This window comes from Typopeltis vanoorti, chromosome 14, assembly GCF_054136105.1.
Source record: "Typopeltis vanoorti isolate ZY-2024b chromosome 14, IOZ_Tvanoo_1.0, whole genome shotgun sequence".
Lineage (NCBI taxonomy): Eukaryota > Metazoa > Arthropoda > Arachnida > Uropygi > Thelyphonidae > Typopeltis > Typopeltis vanoorti.
Window position 1 is genome coordinate 103,527,224 of NC_143562.1, and position 14,039 is coordinate 103,541,262.

At 33.5% G+C, this 14,039-nt stretch overlaps 1 protein-coding gene across 1 annotated transcript in view; it reads right to left on the minus strand.

Moving 5' to 3' along the window:
* ERp60 (disulfide-isomerase A3) overlaps window positions 1-14,039 on the minus strand; it is a 95,270-nt gene that overhangs the window by 62,439 nt on the left and 18,792 nt on the right. Inside the window, exon 2 of the mRNA XM_090404500.1 lies at window positions 8,325-8,412. Coding sequence (XP_090260626.1) covers window positions 8,325-8,412 — 88 coding nt within the window. The remainder of the gene's footprint in view (window positions 1-8,324; window positions 8,413-14,039) is intronic.

Below are 14,039 nucleotides of genomic sequence, written 5' to 3' on the forward strand. Positions count from 1 at the left end.
ATATCCATACGGTCATGTATAATGCTATGCATTATGGGTCACTACCCAGACTGGTTTCAACTTTTGAAATCTCATCAGTGGGAGCCAGACCCAGAAGTGATACCAAGGTTGAAGTAATGCAGAAGACATATTTTCATGTATAAGTAGCCAAAAGATGTCACACCTCATTACAGTCATACCTGTTAATGTTACCTCTGGTAATGAAGCCTCGATATAACTAAGTCTGCAATTTCAAGCTGCATTTTATAAAAATATGCAAATTTTAAGGTCCAATGCCCAGCAATCATCCGATTGGCGAACGACGGCTACTTGTCACATACTCCCAAGCTGTGGATGTTTTAAGTTTTGCACATCATAAGCATAATTTAGTCGTTGCTTATGCTTCACAGGGTGTGTTTCAGTGTGGTGCATTGCAATGAATGGCATATGTTCTCCGATAGCATTATTGTAGATTTTGTAAATATTTAGTTAAAATGTCAAAATCAAGGAATAGAAAAGCAATTTCTTTAGAAACTAAATTACATATCGTACAACGTGTTGAAAGAAAATCCGATATGGCACATTCTTTAGGATTAGAGCAGTCAACTTTAACAACCATACTTAGTCAGAGGGAAAAAAAAAAGTCTGCTCAGAATTGTACAGATGTTTATAACAGCAAAATTAACTGGCTTAAGGAGTCCAATTTTAGAGAAAAAAATGGAGAAGATGTTAAGTTTGTGGATAGATGATATATCACATCATATGCCTTTAACTCAAATGGCGATTCAAGAAAAAGCATTATTTTTTGTTTAATTACCTAGACAAATATCTAAACAAACTGAAGAAAATTTTGCAGCTTCTCATGGTTGGTTTGAGACATTTAAAAAACAGGCCAGAATTCAGAGTAAAATTATCAGAAGAAGCTGCAAATAAGTTTTGAGAAAAACTAAAGGAAATAATGGAACGTGATAAATCTTTCAAGTTCGGTGTTCAAATGTTGTTGAAAGCAGTTGTACTGGAAATGGCTACTATCAAAAAGCTTCATTTCTAGTGAAGAAAATCAGCAGCTGTGTTCAAAGCAGCCAAAGACCGTTTAACGTTACTCTTTGGATCAAATGCCTCTGGTGATTTTAATTTACAATTATTATTAGTTGACCTTCGAAAAATCTAAAGACGTTAAAAAGGTAACAAAAATGAATTTACCTGTAATATGGAAAGCCAATAGAGACCTGTGGATTACTAAAGAGATATTTACTGGATTTGTTTGTTAACCATTTTTGTCCAGAAGTGAAACAGTATTGCCAAAGAAATAATTTTGAAGAAAAATTTCTTTTGTTGTTCGACAATGCTCAGGATATCCTACTGATCATAGTACATTAGACACATGCATTCCTGTTAAAGTTTTCTTTCTTAAAGCAAAGAACTTTCCTGATTCAACTGATGGATCAGAGAGTAACAGCAACATTTAAAGCTCATCTACATGGTACATTAAGCAATTTAATTGAACAAGATAAAAAGCAAATGTCAAAACTTTTTGGAAAAACTACACCATTAAAGACTCAATTGAAAATATTTATAGCTCTTGGAAAGAAATCACTCAGAAATGGAGTTAGGTGCAAATTATGGCCAGAAGTTATACTAGAAGAAAATAACATTCAAGAGATTAGAAATGAAGTCATACAGATGGCTCAATCAGTAGGTTTTGAAAATGTCAATAAAGAGGATGCAAGAAATTTATTAAATGTAGAAGATGGTTTTTCAGTGGAAGATTTAGAAAAACTTGTTAGCAACCAAAAATTTAAGAAAAGTGCTTCAATGACACTGGAAACATTTAAAATTTTTTCAGTGAAAATGATCCCGATTTACAAAGCAGTGTTATTGTTAAGCGACCAGTGTTAAATGCAACAAATCCATATAGGCAGTTAAATGAAAGAGAAAAAAAGTATAAACAATCAATTTTAAAACGTCATGATTTTATCTTTGTTGTTAGGTATGTAATATTGACTTTTAAATTAATAAAGGTTTTCTTTTGTCAAAAAATGCTCTTTTTCTTTAAGTATGAATGTATCTCCATTATCGCCATAGTATTATTTTTTACCTCTGAGAATGAAGTTTCACTTAGCAAAGTAATTTCATGGAACGCATCCTCTTCATTAATCGAGGTATGACTGTACCATTATTTATTACGTAAAGCCCAGTAGTGAAGTTACTTCATACACAAACTTTGTTTGCTTACACTTGGATGAAAGTGTTAAATTAAGAATATAATTTCTTGATATCTTTAATTTATAGTATAACTAAATGGAAAATCTTTTAACATCTCTAATCCAGAGTATTTTAGTAATAATGTGCAACACCTTTTGGCTACTTGTATATAGAAATATGCCCTCTGCATTATTTCAATCTTGGTATCACTTCTGGGTATGGCTCACACTGATGAGACCTCGATAAAGGTCGGAATCGGTATGGGAAGCAACCCATCTCATAATGCATAGCATTATACATGCCCATAAGGGTAAGGTTATGGGCTTTGCATTATGAGATACTAAGGCAAGTGATGTGAAGTCATTAGCCTCTATATACGAGTTGCCCAGTCATGAAGTTACTTCACACAAATTTTGTTACACTTGAAGTATTAAATCAAGAATATAATTTAATATCTTCAATCTACATCATGATTGTTTCATAGATCTTTCATCTTTTTACAAATCTATGGAGAATAAGTGTTTGAGATGGAGGATTCAAATTCAGCATGTGGAAGAGTCACTATGAAAGGATGCACCGATCAGCCAAGATGCTGATGTTTAGTAGCAATCATGATATAGAGTATAGTATCAAGGCTTAGATTTTCCAGAAAAACATCCTTTATACATGTTGCTACTTATGGACCATAAAATCAGGACAATTCTTCTCAGTTTTTAGATAACCCTTGATCTAGAAAGATCAGCACTTATACTCTCAGCATGGCAGAGCTAGAAACGAAATTCATTTAAAAGAATCTTTTTCAGATAAATCCATCGATTGCATTAGACACTAAATCGTAGACAGCATGATTAGATGTATGATCACTTTAAGATGGATTAGTTTCAGCTATTGCAGTTTTCATCCATTAGATGAAAACTGGCATTGCCCAAGGCAGAAAACCTGCATTTATTACCAGGCATGGGTGTTGGCCATTGGCATTTTGTCCAGATTTCATTCTCTCTAGGAACAGTAATACTGAATATCCTACATTTTCTGGATACTGCCATCCTTTAATACCTAACAATCATATCTCTGAAGTCTGATCAAGTCTCTTGCATAAAAAAAAAAGGCCATCAATACATAAACAGATGACTACCATAGAAATACAATTTGAATCTCAGTTTTATTCTAATTATATGGCAATATATAATGTGACATGATTTTGAGATCATTATTTACTGTATTTTTAATATGCTAATATTAGTTATCCCATAAAGCAAGATTAACCTACTTTTTTTTGCTGATTATATATTAAATAAAAACACGCATAGAGATAATATTAATACTACTAGGAGATAGACTTCCTCAAAGTAGGCCTGTTGGCTTTCACTTACAGGCCACCTTTAAGGAAGTCTATAAGCAAGAATAGCACTCAAACTCCTCTGGAGAAACTAGTTACTATCTTCACCTATAATATTCATACCTACTATTGGAAGATGGGAAGTTTAATGACCTATGCAGTGAAGCAGAGTCAAATCAGAAAACATAGGCAGAGAATTGATTCTGAATGCAAGGTCACCAACCACACAAAACTGACCCTTACATCAGCAGAAAAATCTAGGATTTAATTTGGAGGAAAATAGGATAGTCAACTTAACTGTCATAGTATCCTATACATACTTGATAATATCATTGAGAAGTATATCAAGAAAAATAGTATTGTGGCACATTAAGATTTCTTTTGTGATTTTTGAAGCATCTTAACTTTGTACATTAAAATCTCTGCTTATGATGGTGTTTGTTAGGACAATGTAAGTTATCTGATAACCAATTATAGAATGCATTCTTAAAGTTTTCATCTGAAATCTTAGTGAATATGTAAATACTGGTTTATAGTTGCTTTTGGGTTTAAAATTATTGCCTTTATTCTTTTGAAGACTTTGAAAATGGAAAAATGGAGATGAGAACAACCATTCTGGTCAATGCAGCTGAAAACTGCAAAGGCTACAACAGTGTTGACTAAAAATTGACCATAGAATAATGAGGTGCATTTTAAATTTCAGTTCTTTTCAAGTTTAAAAATTAAAGATACCTGAAAAACCAGCCTAAAGCTTCACTTATATTACACAATCCATCCATGAAGTAGCAGCAAAGCTTTCATTACTAAGACTTCTTTTCAAAAAGGAAATAGAAGACTAACTACTGAAGAATTAATAAAGAAACAATAACATTAAATAGCAATTCATGTTCTGCATAAACAACTAACGTCCTGAAGATTTTCAGAATCTTGGTTCCTACATCTATACTCAATAGAAAAAAAGCAAACATTGCTCAATTCTATTAATCGTAACTAATATCTACAAATTCAATCTAAATCATCACAAAACACCAAAATTCACCTGTAGAAAACCACCAGTCAAGCCATGTTTGCATGTAGCTTCCAGATATAGAAACTTGTTCAAGATGTTCAGTTACTCGGGACAGCTGAGTTATTGGGACAAGTCTGGAAAAACCAGAACAAATTGAGAATAGAAGAATTTGCTTCATTCGTGATACAATATATTTAATTGGGCCAGCCAATAAACCCCACCACATGGAGTTAGAAAAATCGGGTCATCTTGATTCAAAAATTTAGTGCTCGTGATACCTGCAATACTGATGAAAACTGCTTTTTTTAATCATGTCGCATCAAATGGTTTCATGTGTATATTTTTACATGGATCAATGTTTGTTCGGTTTGGATCAACGAAAGCAAAATCTATTGTGGAACAGTATTATGATGTTATACTCTGCAGTGTCTTATTGAAAGGTTACTCATAGTATGATTATTAATTTCACACATGAATATACAGCACAAATTCTCCAGCAGATTATATGCTTAAGAGCTTTGATTGTAGAAGAACAGAAGTTAGTCAACTTTACACACACACACACACACAAGTAAGTCAAAGACCGAATCATGGGTTATCAAGAACTGGTTGTTTCGATGAAATAAATAGATTTAACTGGAGCACACAGGTTAGTTTAGAGCATAAGTAGTGCAAGTTCACTATACTTAGCTGAACAGGCTCCACTGTTCTGAAGACAGTTTAAGAAGTGAGAACAAATATATAAAACTATTTTTAACAATTCAGTTAAAAATCATGGAGCATCTTTGGCAATAGGTTATTGAAGTAAAGTGGGAAACTTGAAAAGACCATTTGGTCTTTTCAAGTTTCCCAGTCAAAACAATTATCAAATTTGGCAATTGTTCTTTTTTAAGTGCATTGATGTGCAACTGTCCTAATGAACTTAAACACACTGTAGTGCATCACGAGATTCATAACATTAAAGTGATGTTTATATCCACTGTTTTTTTCTTTACATCCATCATAGAATGAAACCAGCATAGGAAGGTCTGTTATAAAAAAAAAGAAACAGGATAAGTAAGATAAAGTTCCTTTAAATAGACTAAGCAAAATATTTCAAGTGTCCCTATTCTCCTACCCCAAACTAAAAACAGTGCTCCAGAGATGAAGAAATCAGTTTTAAAGCTACTCCATGCCTGCAATAAAGCAAGGTGATGGAACAGTCATATTTGGAACTGCCTGGAACTTGCAACAGGCAGCATAAATCACACCACAGCAAGATTTAATTGTACTGGGTTAGAGATGATAATTATTCAATCCAGCTAGGCTGTCTAATCATGCAATAAAAAGACCAAAGTTACTTCACATAAAGCAAACACTTCTGTATCAAGGAGACAGGGCTAAACTTTAAATTTCCTATATCTATATCCTCCTACCAGAGTATTCTATGAAAATTATTTTTAAAAATTATAGGATTTTTATTCATTAGACATTGCAATTCAATAATTTTAAGACTATGGATGGCCATACTAGGTTATTAATAAATTATTACATCATACATTTATTGTGCTTTAAACCTGAGAGAGAGAGAGAGAGAGAGAAAATCCACTTGCTACCAAGTGGCTCAATGCATCTCTCAAGATAGCAGATGATAAAACCTGTAGAAGGATTGTTTGAAATAAAGCACAAACCATCATGAATCAATGGCTTCACCCCAAACCTAATATGACTGTTTCGTAACCAAGTCAGATTGCATCAGCTTGTGCAGAATGATCAGAACTACATTTAAGGGCATGTGTACAGTCATCTACCCAGATTAGTGTGAATGAAGGATTAATATGAAATAAACTTTACACAAGCATAGAGAAAGTTCTCTTGTAGATATGTATATTTCTAAAAGTAGGATAGTGAACTAGAATAGCTATTGTGCTGATCAAAGAGCAGACAGGAATCTTTCCTTGTTATAAGGCCAGAAATGAGATACTTATGACTTAAGTCTCATCCTGCCGAAGTGTTAATCATGAATCTTGTAGATATGGGTCACTGAAAACCTAGATCAACTAATGACACATTCTCTTTATTCTAGGATAAAGAAATGTAAAAGTGAGAAAGAACAAGTTAGGGCTGAGACTATCCAGCAATCCACATTTAAGTCTATAGGAATGCAAAAGAATGACACACACAATACGTTCACAAATTTAAAACCACATCTAACTCATTTCTGTATGTATATACATACAGAAACAAGTTAGATGTGGTTTTAAATAACGCCAGACTTGTTTGGCTCAGGTCATAGTGATGAAGCAACGTTTCATTAACAGCCAAAAAAATTGCACCCAATTTCTCAAAATGATCCAAAATCCATTGGGATGACAGCACATGTTCTCTCTTTTGGTCAGCATTTCAAACATTTGGAGACCCACTTTGCTGAGAGTATCTCCATAATGATTCTAATTCATTCCATCATGGATGTACTGCAATGATGTTTTCAGGTGCAATTGCTGTGGAAGGCCTTCCAGACTTGGGGCCATCTGTTGTCACAGGATGCCAAGTTTCATACTTGGCCACTCATCTGGCAACTGCTGGGGCACAATTCCCTAAAGTCGCACATAAAGTTTGGCAAATCTCAGTTGCAGACTTTTCTTGCAGCATGAAAAATTTGATGACTGCTCACCTGTGTCTTTGAATTTTTTCAAAACCTCTGGCATGTCTTCTTATGTATCCTAACAGAAAAAGAAATTACAATTTGACGAAACATGGAGCTTAAAGGGTTTTAAGATATGTTTTTCTTCTGGTTATGTCAGTTGCTTTAATATCATTTTTGTTTTAAGTGTTTTATCAGAACTTTTCAGCAATCCCTCATAACTACTGAATGAAGATGGCAGGTGGGCACCAGACTTAGATGAGATAAAAGTGCCTATCTTGCTTAAAATTAATCAACCTGGTTTATGTAACAGCTCAATGCTTCAACGCTGAAGAAATTCATGCAAGGCAGCGATGTAGCGGGGGGGGGGGGGGGGGTGCTGTCCACACTTTGAACCTTTTCGAACTTTTGCAGTTAATTCTAAAATAGTCTCGAGAACTCAGTTCCAAATATTGTAATACTACTGTGAATATTCCTCACAATTGCTGTAAGTGTTGCTAGTTGTGAGGAGTTTTTCTAAATAAAATTGATTAAGAATTACCTACATTACTATGTAATAGACTTCAATGTCATCGATGATTTTCCTAATCAGAAAAGCAAGAAAAATAACATTTTAGAATGTTGAAATTAAAAGTTTTACTTCAAAAATAAACATGGTGTTTTACTTTCTTTACCTATACGTCGTTTTGCCTTTTTGTAGTATTTTTGGTGTGCATTGAGAGGGGCGGCAAAAGTTCTAGCTACACCACTGATGTAAGGTACTAGAGCTGCTGCCTAGTACCTTGCTGGAATAAGAAATCAGCATGGGTCTGACAATATCAGCACAGAGACGATTCCACAGGCAGAACAGAAAGAATTTAGAATAATCCCATTGCACAACAGTGATGCAAAAGGCATGTAGTCATCAGCCTATCAGTATTTCTGGACTGGTGAAGATTTCAGAAAAGTCAACAAGATTTAGATATACTTTATAATAAACAGCATGAACATGCAAATTAAAGGTCATGTTTGTATACTTTGCCACAATTTATAATAAAATGTTATGGTTGATTAAGATAAGGGGAAGGGATATACCATGATATTTGATTTTTATCAGCTTTTTCTTAACCCTCTAAAAGGTTTTGCATTTAGGATTCTTAGTACTAAGACAATATTAAAATTTTAGTTACCTTTGCTAATGGAACAGATGGATCATTATCCTTTAAAACAGTTGCAGCTTTTTCATATTCAGGAGCTAGTCGTTTACAATGACCACACCTAGTAAAAACAACGTACATTTTTTTTTTTAGTAATTTGCAATAAAAGATGGCTTCAAATTACCTCTGAGCAATTTCTTTCTGAAGAGAAGAAATTACATTTTAGATATAACATGAGAATACTAATTTTGTGGAAGGTGGCCATTTCTAAGATTTGCATTTAACTGCATGTTTTAAAATCTGTATAAGTACTGAATAGCTCCCCAAGGTAAACTAGTGTTTCACACTAAAAACATTAATACTTACTGAAAAAAAAATGGGAAGATTCTAAATAACAAGAGCATGTTCTATTCAGAAAATAGATTAAAAAAAAAAAGGAAGGATTAGCCATAGCATTCTACAATAATCAAGAGGATAATCATGAATGGTAAGCAACATCGTATTATATGGGCAAATATCAAAACAGAAAATTGGAACACTTATGCCTACAGTCCTGAAGCAGCATGTATTTAAAAAGAAAGAAGTTCATATAGAAGGAAACTGATAATGAAAAACAAGAGTAGATCCTTGGAGATCTAAACAGTCCAGTAGGAAATGAATACAAGCCATAGAAACATGTGGAAAAATTGAGAAAAGAGTAATAAAGCTATCAAATGTTTAGATCCTTGCAGGATTTTTGTTAGGGATATGTACTACTCATTACTCGCAATGCTCCAATGAAGTGCACAAAATTCACATGAAGAAAAAAAAAAACTGGATTTATTGTGGATAACACTGCAAAAAAAAAAAAATAAATAACTCAAGCAACTTTCAGAGTCAAACTATACTGAACATGTATAAATTATTCAAGAAGAAAAAAAGAAAGTTTCATAATAAAATCTAAAACTTGCAGCCAGATTGTGAAAGAAACAGATGTCTAAAAGCATAAGCAAGCAAAACTCCATAGTGAAGAAAAGGAGTTAGGCAATGTATCTGAAGTTCTTAACAAGTAGATTATAAAAAAAAAAATTAAAAAAAACATGTGTAAAATGGCTAGTTAAACAGAGTTATAAAGACTGGTTAAGAAAATAAGATAAATATCAGGAAAGTGGCAAAATGCTCCACTCATTCAAAAAAAAAAAAAAAAAAAAAAGCCCAGAAAAGAGAGAAATTGTCAAAAGAATGAAAGATAAAAGGCAACATGAAAATTGAAGATATTCTTTGTCTGTAATGATTACTTTAAAAGATAGCTAAATCAAAACATACTAGAAAATGCACTAGAGCAGTGGTCTCCAAAGTGTGGTACACGTACCCCATGGGGTACGTGAGTCGATACGTGGGAGTACCATCAAAAAAGTTTTACATTGATAGGAAAAAAAAATTAAAGATAAAGAATATTATTTTCTTTCATCAATTAAACATATCTAATATAGACAAAGACAAAGATCCTGTAAACGTAAATTTGCGAGTAGTGCACATAATCGTCTGTTTCTGCAATGACAAGTATTAAATCCAAATATCGAAATAAATTAAACTTGAAACCAGACCTTCGTATTGCAGTATCAGAAGCCATTAAACCAGAATTTCAAGAAATTATGAAAGAAATGCAAGGCCATTGTTCACATTAAATATTGTAATAAATATGTTTGTAAGCTGTGAATAATAAAAATATCTAGAGTTTAATTATTATATGATGATACAAGGCATATTTCCTCTTTATAATACTTATTACAACAGATTTTTGCTCAATCAATTGGGGGTATGCACTATTTATTTTTTCTGTCTTGGGGATACACGATCAAAAAAGTTTGGAGACCACTGCACTAGAGGAATGCAATTAGAAGTAGCTATTAGTACTCAAGGTAGAAAAGCCATCAAAAAGCTGAAATATATTGACATTCAACAAGTAACATACTGATATTCACCCAAAAGAACCAAGAAAACTACTAAATAACTTTAACAATAAAGTCTTCTATTCCTGGCTGCATCTCTCTCTCTAATTGTTCTCAAACATTGTGCTCCAGAGCTAATACCCATTTTGCATTATCTCTGCAATCTATTATACATAGATTGTATCTATTCATGCATGAAAGCAATTCCATATCCATCTTATTCCAAGAAAAAGGTGATAAAGAAGTCTACCATCAAACTTACCAACTAGTTGGTAACATGTTTATTTTTTTTTATTTTATTAATGGTATATATTAGAACACAGAATAATAAGTAAATAATTATTTATTAACTTATTGCTGATATTTCACTGGTGTTATAACCAACATCTTCAGATGCACAAAAGCAGTTTTCAACCCTTCTCAACAGTATGGCATTTTAAAAATGCTAACCCACAGAGCAAGAGTAATCTGTTCCAATGACAATGCTCTTGATGAACTGGCTCACTTATGCCACACCTTCTTAGACAATGGCTATAATCCCCATAAGATAAACAAAATATTAAACACTCCTAAGAAATCCCTCCACAGAGAACTACAACAGAACAGTCCCCATCCCATATATTAAAGGCACATCTGAAAAGATTTCTAGAATTCTTAATAAACATGAACTACGCATCATATTCAGACCGTGTGTCAAATTAGCAACTCTTATCCGTTCACCCAAGGAAAGCATTCCTCCTTTATCACATCTAGGAGTCTACAAAGTACCCTGCTCATATAATCAAGGCCTAATATGGTCAAACAGGAAGAACTGTGAACATAAAAGATACATCCAGCATTATCATTATGGCATGCTCTGGATACCCCTGCACACAGGATCAACTGGTAGAACACAAAAGTACTGCACAAAAGCTCTTACAAGTTGGAGAGATTGTTCTTAGAGGCAACAGAAGCCCTGAAACACACTCCAAATCTCAACAAATATGGCTGTATAAATTTGCCTAAGATCTGGGAGACAGTCATCTTAAGAAAAAACTAGTACCAGTTTCCCCCCCCCCTCTGTTTAGGACTTGTCTTGTGTAATAGCTGCAATTTTTTTTTTTTTTTTCCAGATAGAGGGTGCCAAAATCAGGACTTTAGTCCTTGTGTTGCTGCTACAATTTTGTTTAACTAGTCCACTGATTACACCATGTTGTTATAGTCTCGCATATTGTGACAAACTGTGTTTGTGTTCTGAAGATGCTGGTTATAACCAGTGAAATATCAACAATAAGTTAATAAATAATTATTTACTTAATATTCTGTGTTCTAATATATACTGTTAAAAAATAAACTCAATAGACAACTCCTTCACTACTTAGAGGCACACCAATTAATCAGCAGTCACCTACATAGATTCCACTACTCAAGATCCACAGCTGACATTATAGCTTGCATCACCCACTGGGTGAATGTAATGGAAAGTTTCAAGAATTTGTGCTATTGCCCTGCTAAACAAGTTGCCATCCTTTGGTCTCCCTACCACTCTATAATTGGATAGCCAGCTTCTCTTCAGTCATTCTTTGTAAATCATATGGCTCACTCTGAGTTTCATCAATGCTGGAGTGCCTGTCCTATCATCTTTCTCTTGTTCATGAAATCATATACTTGCAATCACACTAATCGTATCCACAGCTTTGCAGATGATAGTACTCTCTCCACTCACTTAACAAACATGGCAGTATTAAGATCTCAGGCTACAAGATAATCTACAACTAGTACCTTAACCATTGATCTACATATATTTCAATGGGGCAATGATAACTTTGTAATGTTCAATGACAACCAAAATAGTTTTACCTCTTCTCTTGCAAAAGAGATCTCAGCTCACTTACTCTTACCCAAAGTAATACAACACAAATCATCATAAGATTTGATCTCTGCTTCAACTAATATTCACCTCCAGTCATCCCTCTTAACATAAAAGATCACTAAATTAGACTAATTCAAGATGTCATTTTGCACCCAAACCATTTCTTAACTATATACAAATCCCAAATTTGTATATACATAGAATACTGCTTGCATGTTTGGGGTGGTGCACCTGAACTATCCTTACAATCATTGATGCTGTCCAGAAACAAGCAATTAGGCTCAGATGATCCCTCATAGATTCACTTCAACACCTCACAGATGTAGTGTTTTGGTGCTATCTATTCTACGGTGACTTCCATGGTCACTGCTCTGATGGAATTGGCAACCATCATTCATCCATTTTGTTGCACCTTTAATACAAGAGTAGTAGCTGCCCAGCATCCTGTGCTTATCTTCCTCTTATTTTTTCCACCTCTTCTCTGGAAGAGCCTTCAAGAAATATTCCAAAGCAACTACACTCTTCAAAAAATCCATCAACTATCTCAGTCCTCACCTGCACACCACACATGGCACTAATGTGTAACTAGGTCCCTTGACCTCTCATGAATGTATAAAGTAGTGAAAGACTGATCCTAATCGCATTCTTCTATATTGGGTAATTTTAGGGAGCTCTTAAGGTCACCATCCTAGATGTGCAGACAGTATTCAATCGTTTGATTTGTAGAAAGTTAATAGTTCTTCAAAAATTAAAACAAACACCGAGGAAAAGTGAAATCTTAACTTTCCCCCTAATGCCAATAAACCAAGAAAAGAAATCTTGTCTAGATGATTTGGGTATTCTTGAGAGCAAGACAAAGAAAATAGTTCTTTTGGGTTTTGCTGACATGGAGACTGACAAAGTTCTCCAAACCTTTTAAAGAATAGTTTAGAGATAAAGAATTCAAGATAGCAGAGGTCAAATTCCTGATATGTACAGGATAAATATGATAGCACTACATAAAAATGTTACTGTTACTAACCTGGTCAAGATTCCAATATTATTGGATCTTATATTTCCATCTTGCAAGGCACTTTTTATGGTATCAGTCTATCTACATCTTTGTCTCCTCTGAGACAAAGATGTAGATAGACTGCCTAAAGAACACTTGTATTGCTCATCTTTTCTCTCCCAGAGGAAAGATTAGTAATACAAGAATGTGTTAAAGCTAATCTCAAACATTCTGTTTGAGATTACTAACACATTCCTGAATACTGACAATGGAAATTTCTGATTATCGTCATTTTTAATGTGATACTGCCATTGTTACCATCTGTTCACTTCACAAATCTTTCTCAGAACTCTTATCAGAGGTCTCCAGTCTTTGATCAAGTGTTATTTCTAACCCACCTATCAGATCCATAAATTAAAAGTTGTTTGAAAATTATTTTGTACACAGCTAATTCAGTTTTTGATTAATTTTTCTTATTTTATATAAATTTATTCAGCTAGCTTCCTATCATACCTGCTTTACTAATTCTGTTATCAATTTTCATATTTAATTTACTATCTTCATCAAAAATTATGCCTAATCGGCAAAATGTTTCTTGCTCTATAAGTTCATCATTCAGGATACAGTTGATGTTTTCAATGTTCCTGCCAATTTTCATTGGCTGTCTTTTTATTGCTGATTTTCATACCACATTTATTACAACAGTTATTCAATTTAGTCAGGGAATCTTGCAGACTAGTACTGGATTTATTCATGACATCTGCATATAGTAAAGAGCTAAAATTAACATCAATTTTGATATCAGATTTAATGCATCTTTCCTTCATGAATGTGATCCATATAGATTATGAATAACAGTGGAAATTATGTGCACCCTTGACACATTTGATTTTACCTCAAACCTGTACTTCAGTCTTGACTTTTTTTTTTTTTTTTTTTTTTTTTTTTTTTACAGCTTAAATCAGAAGTAATGT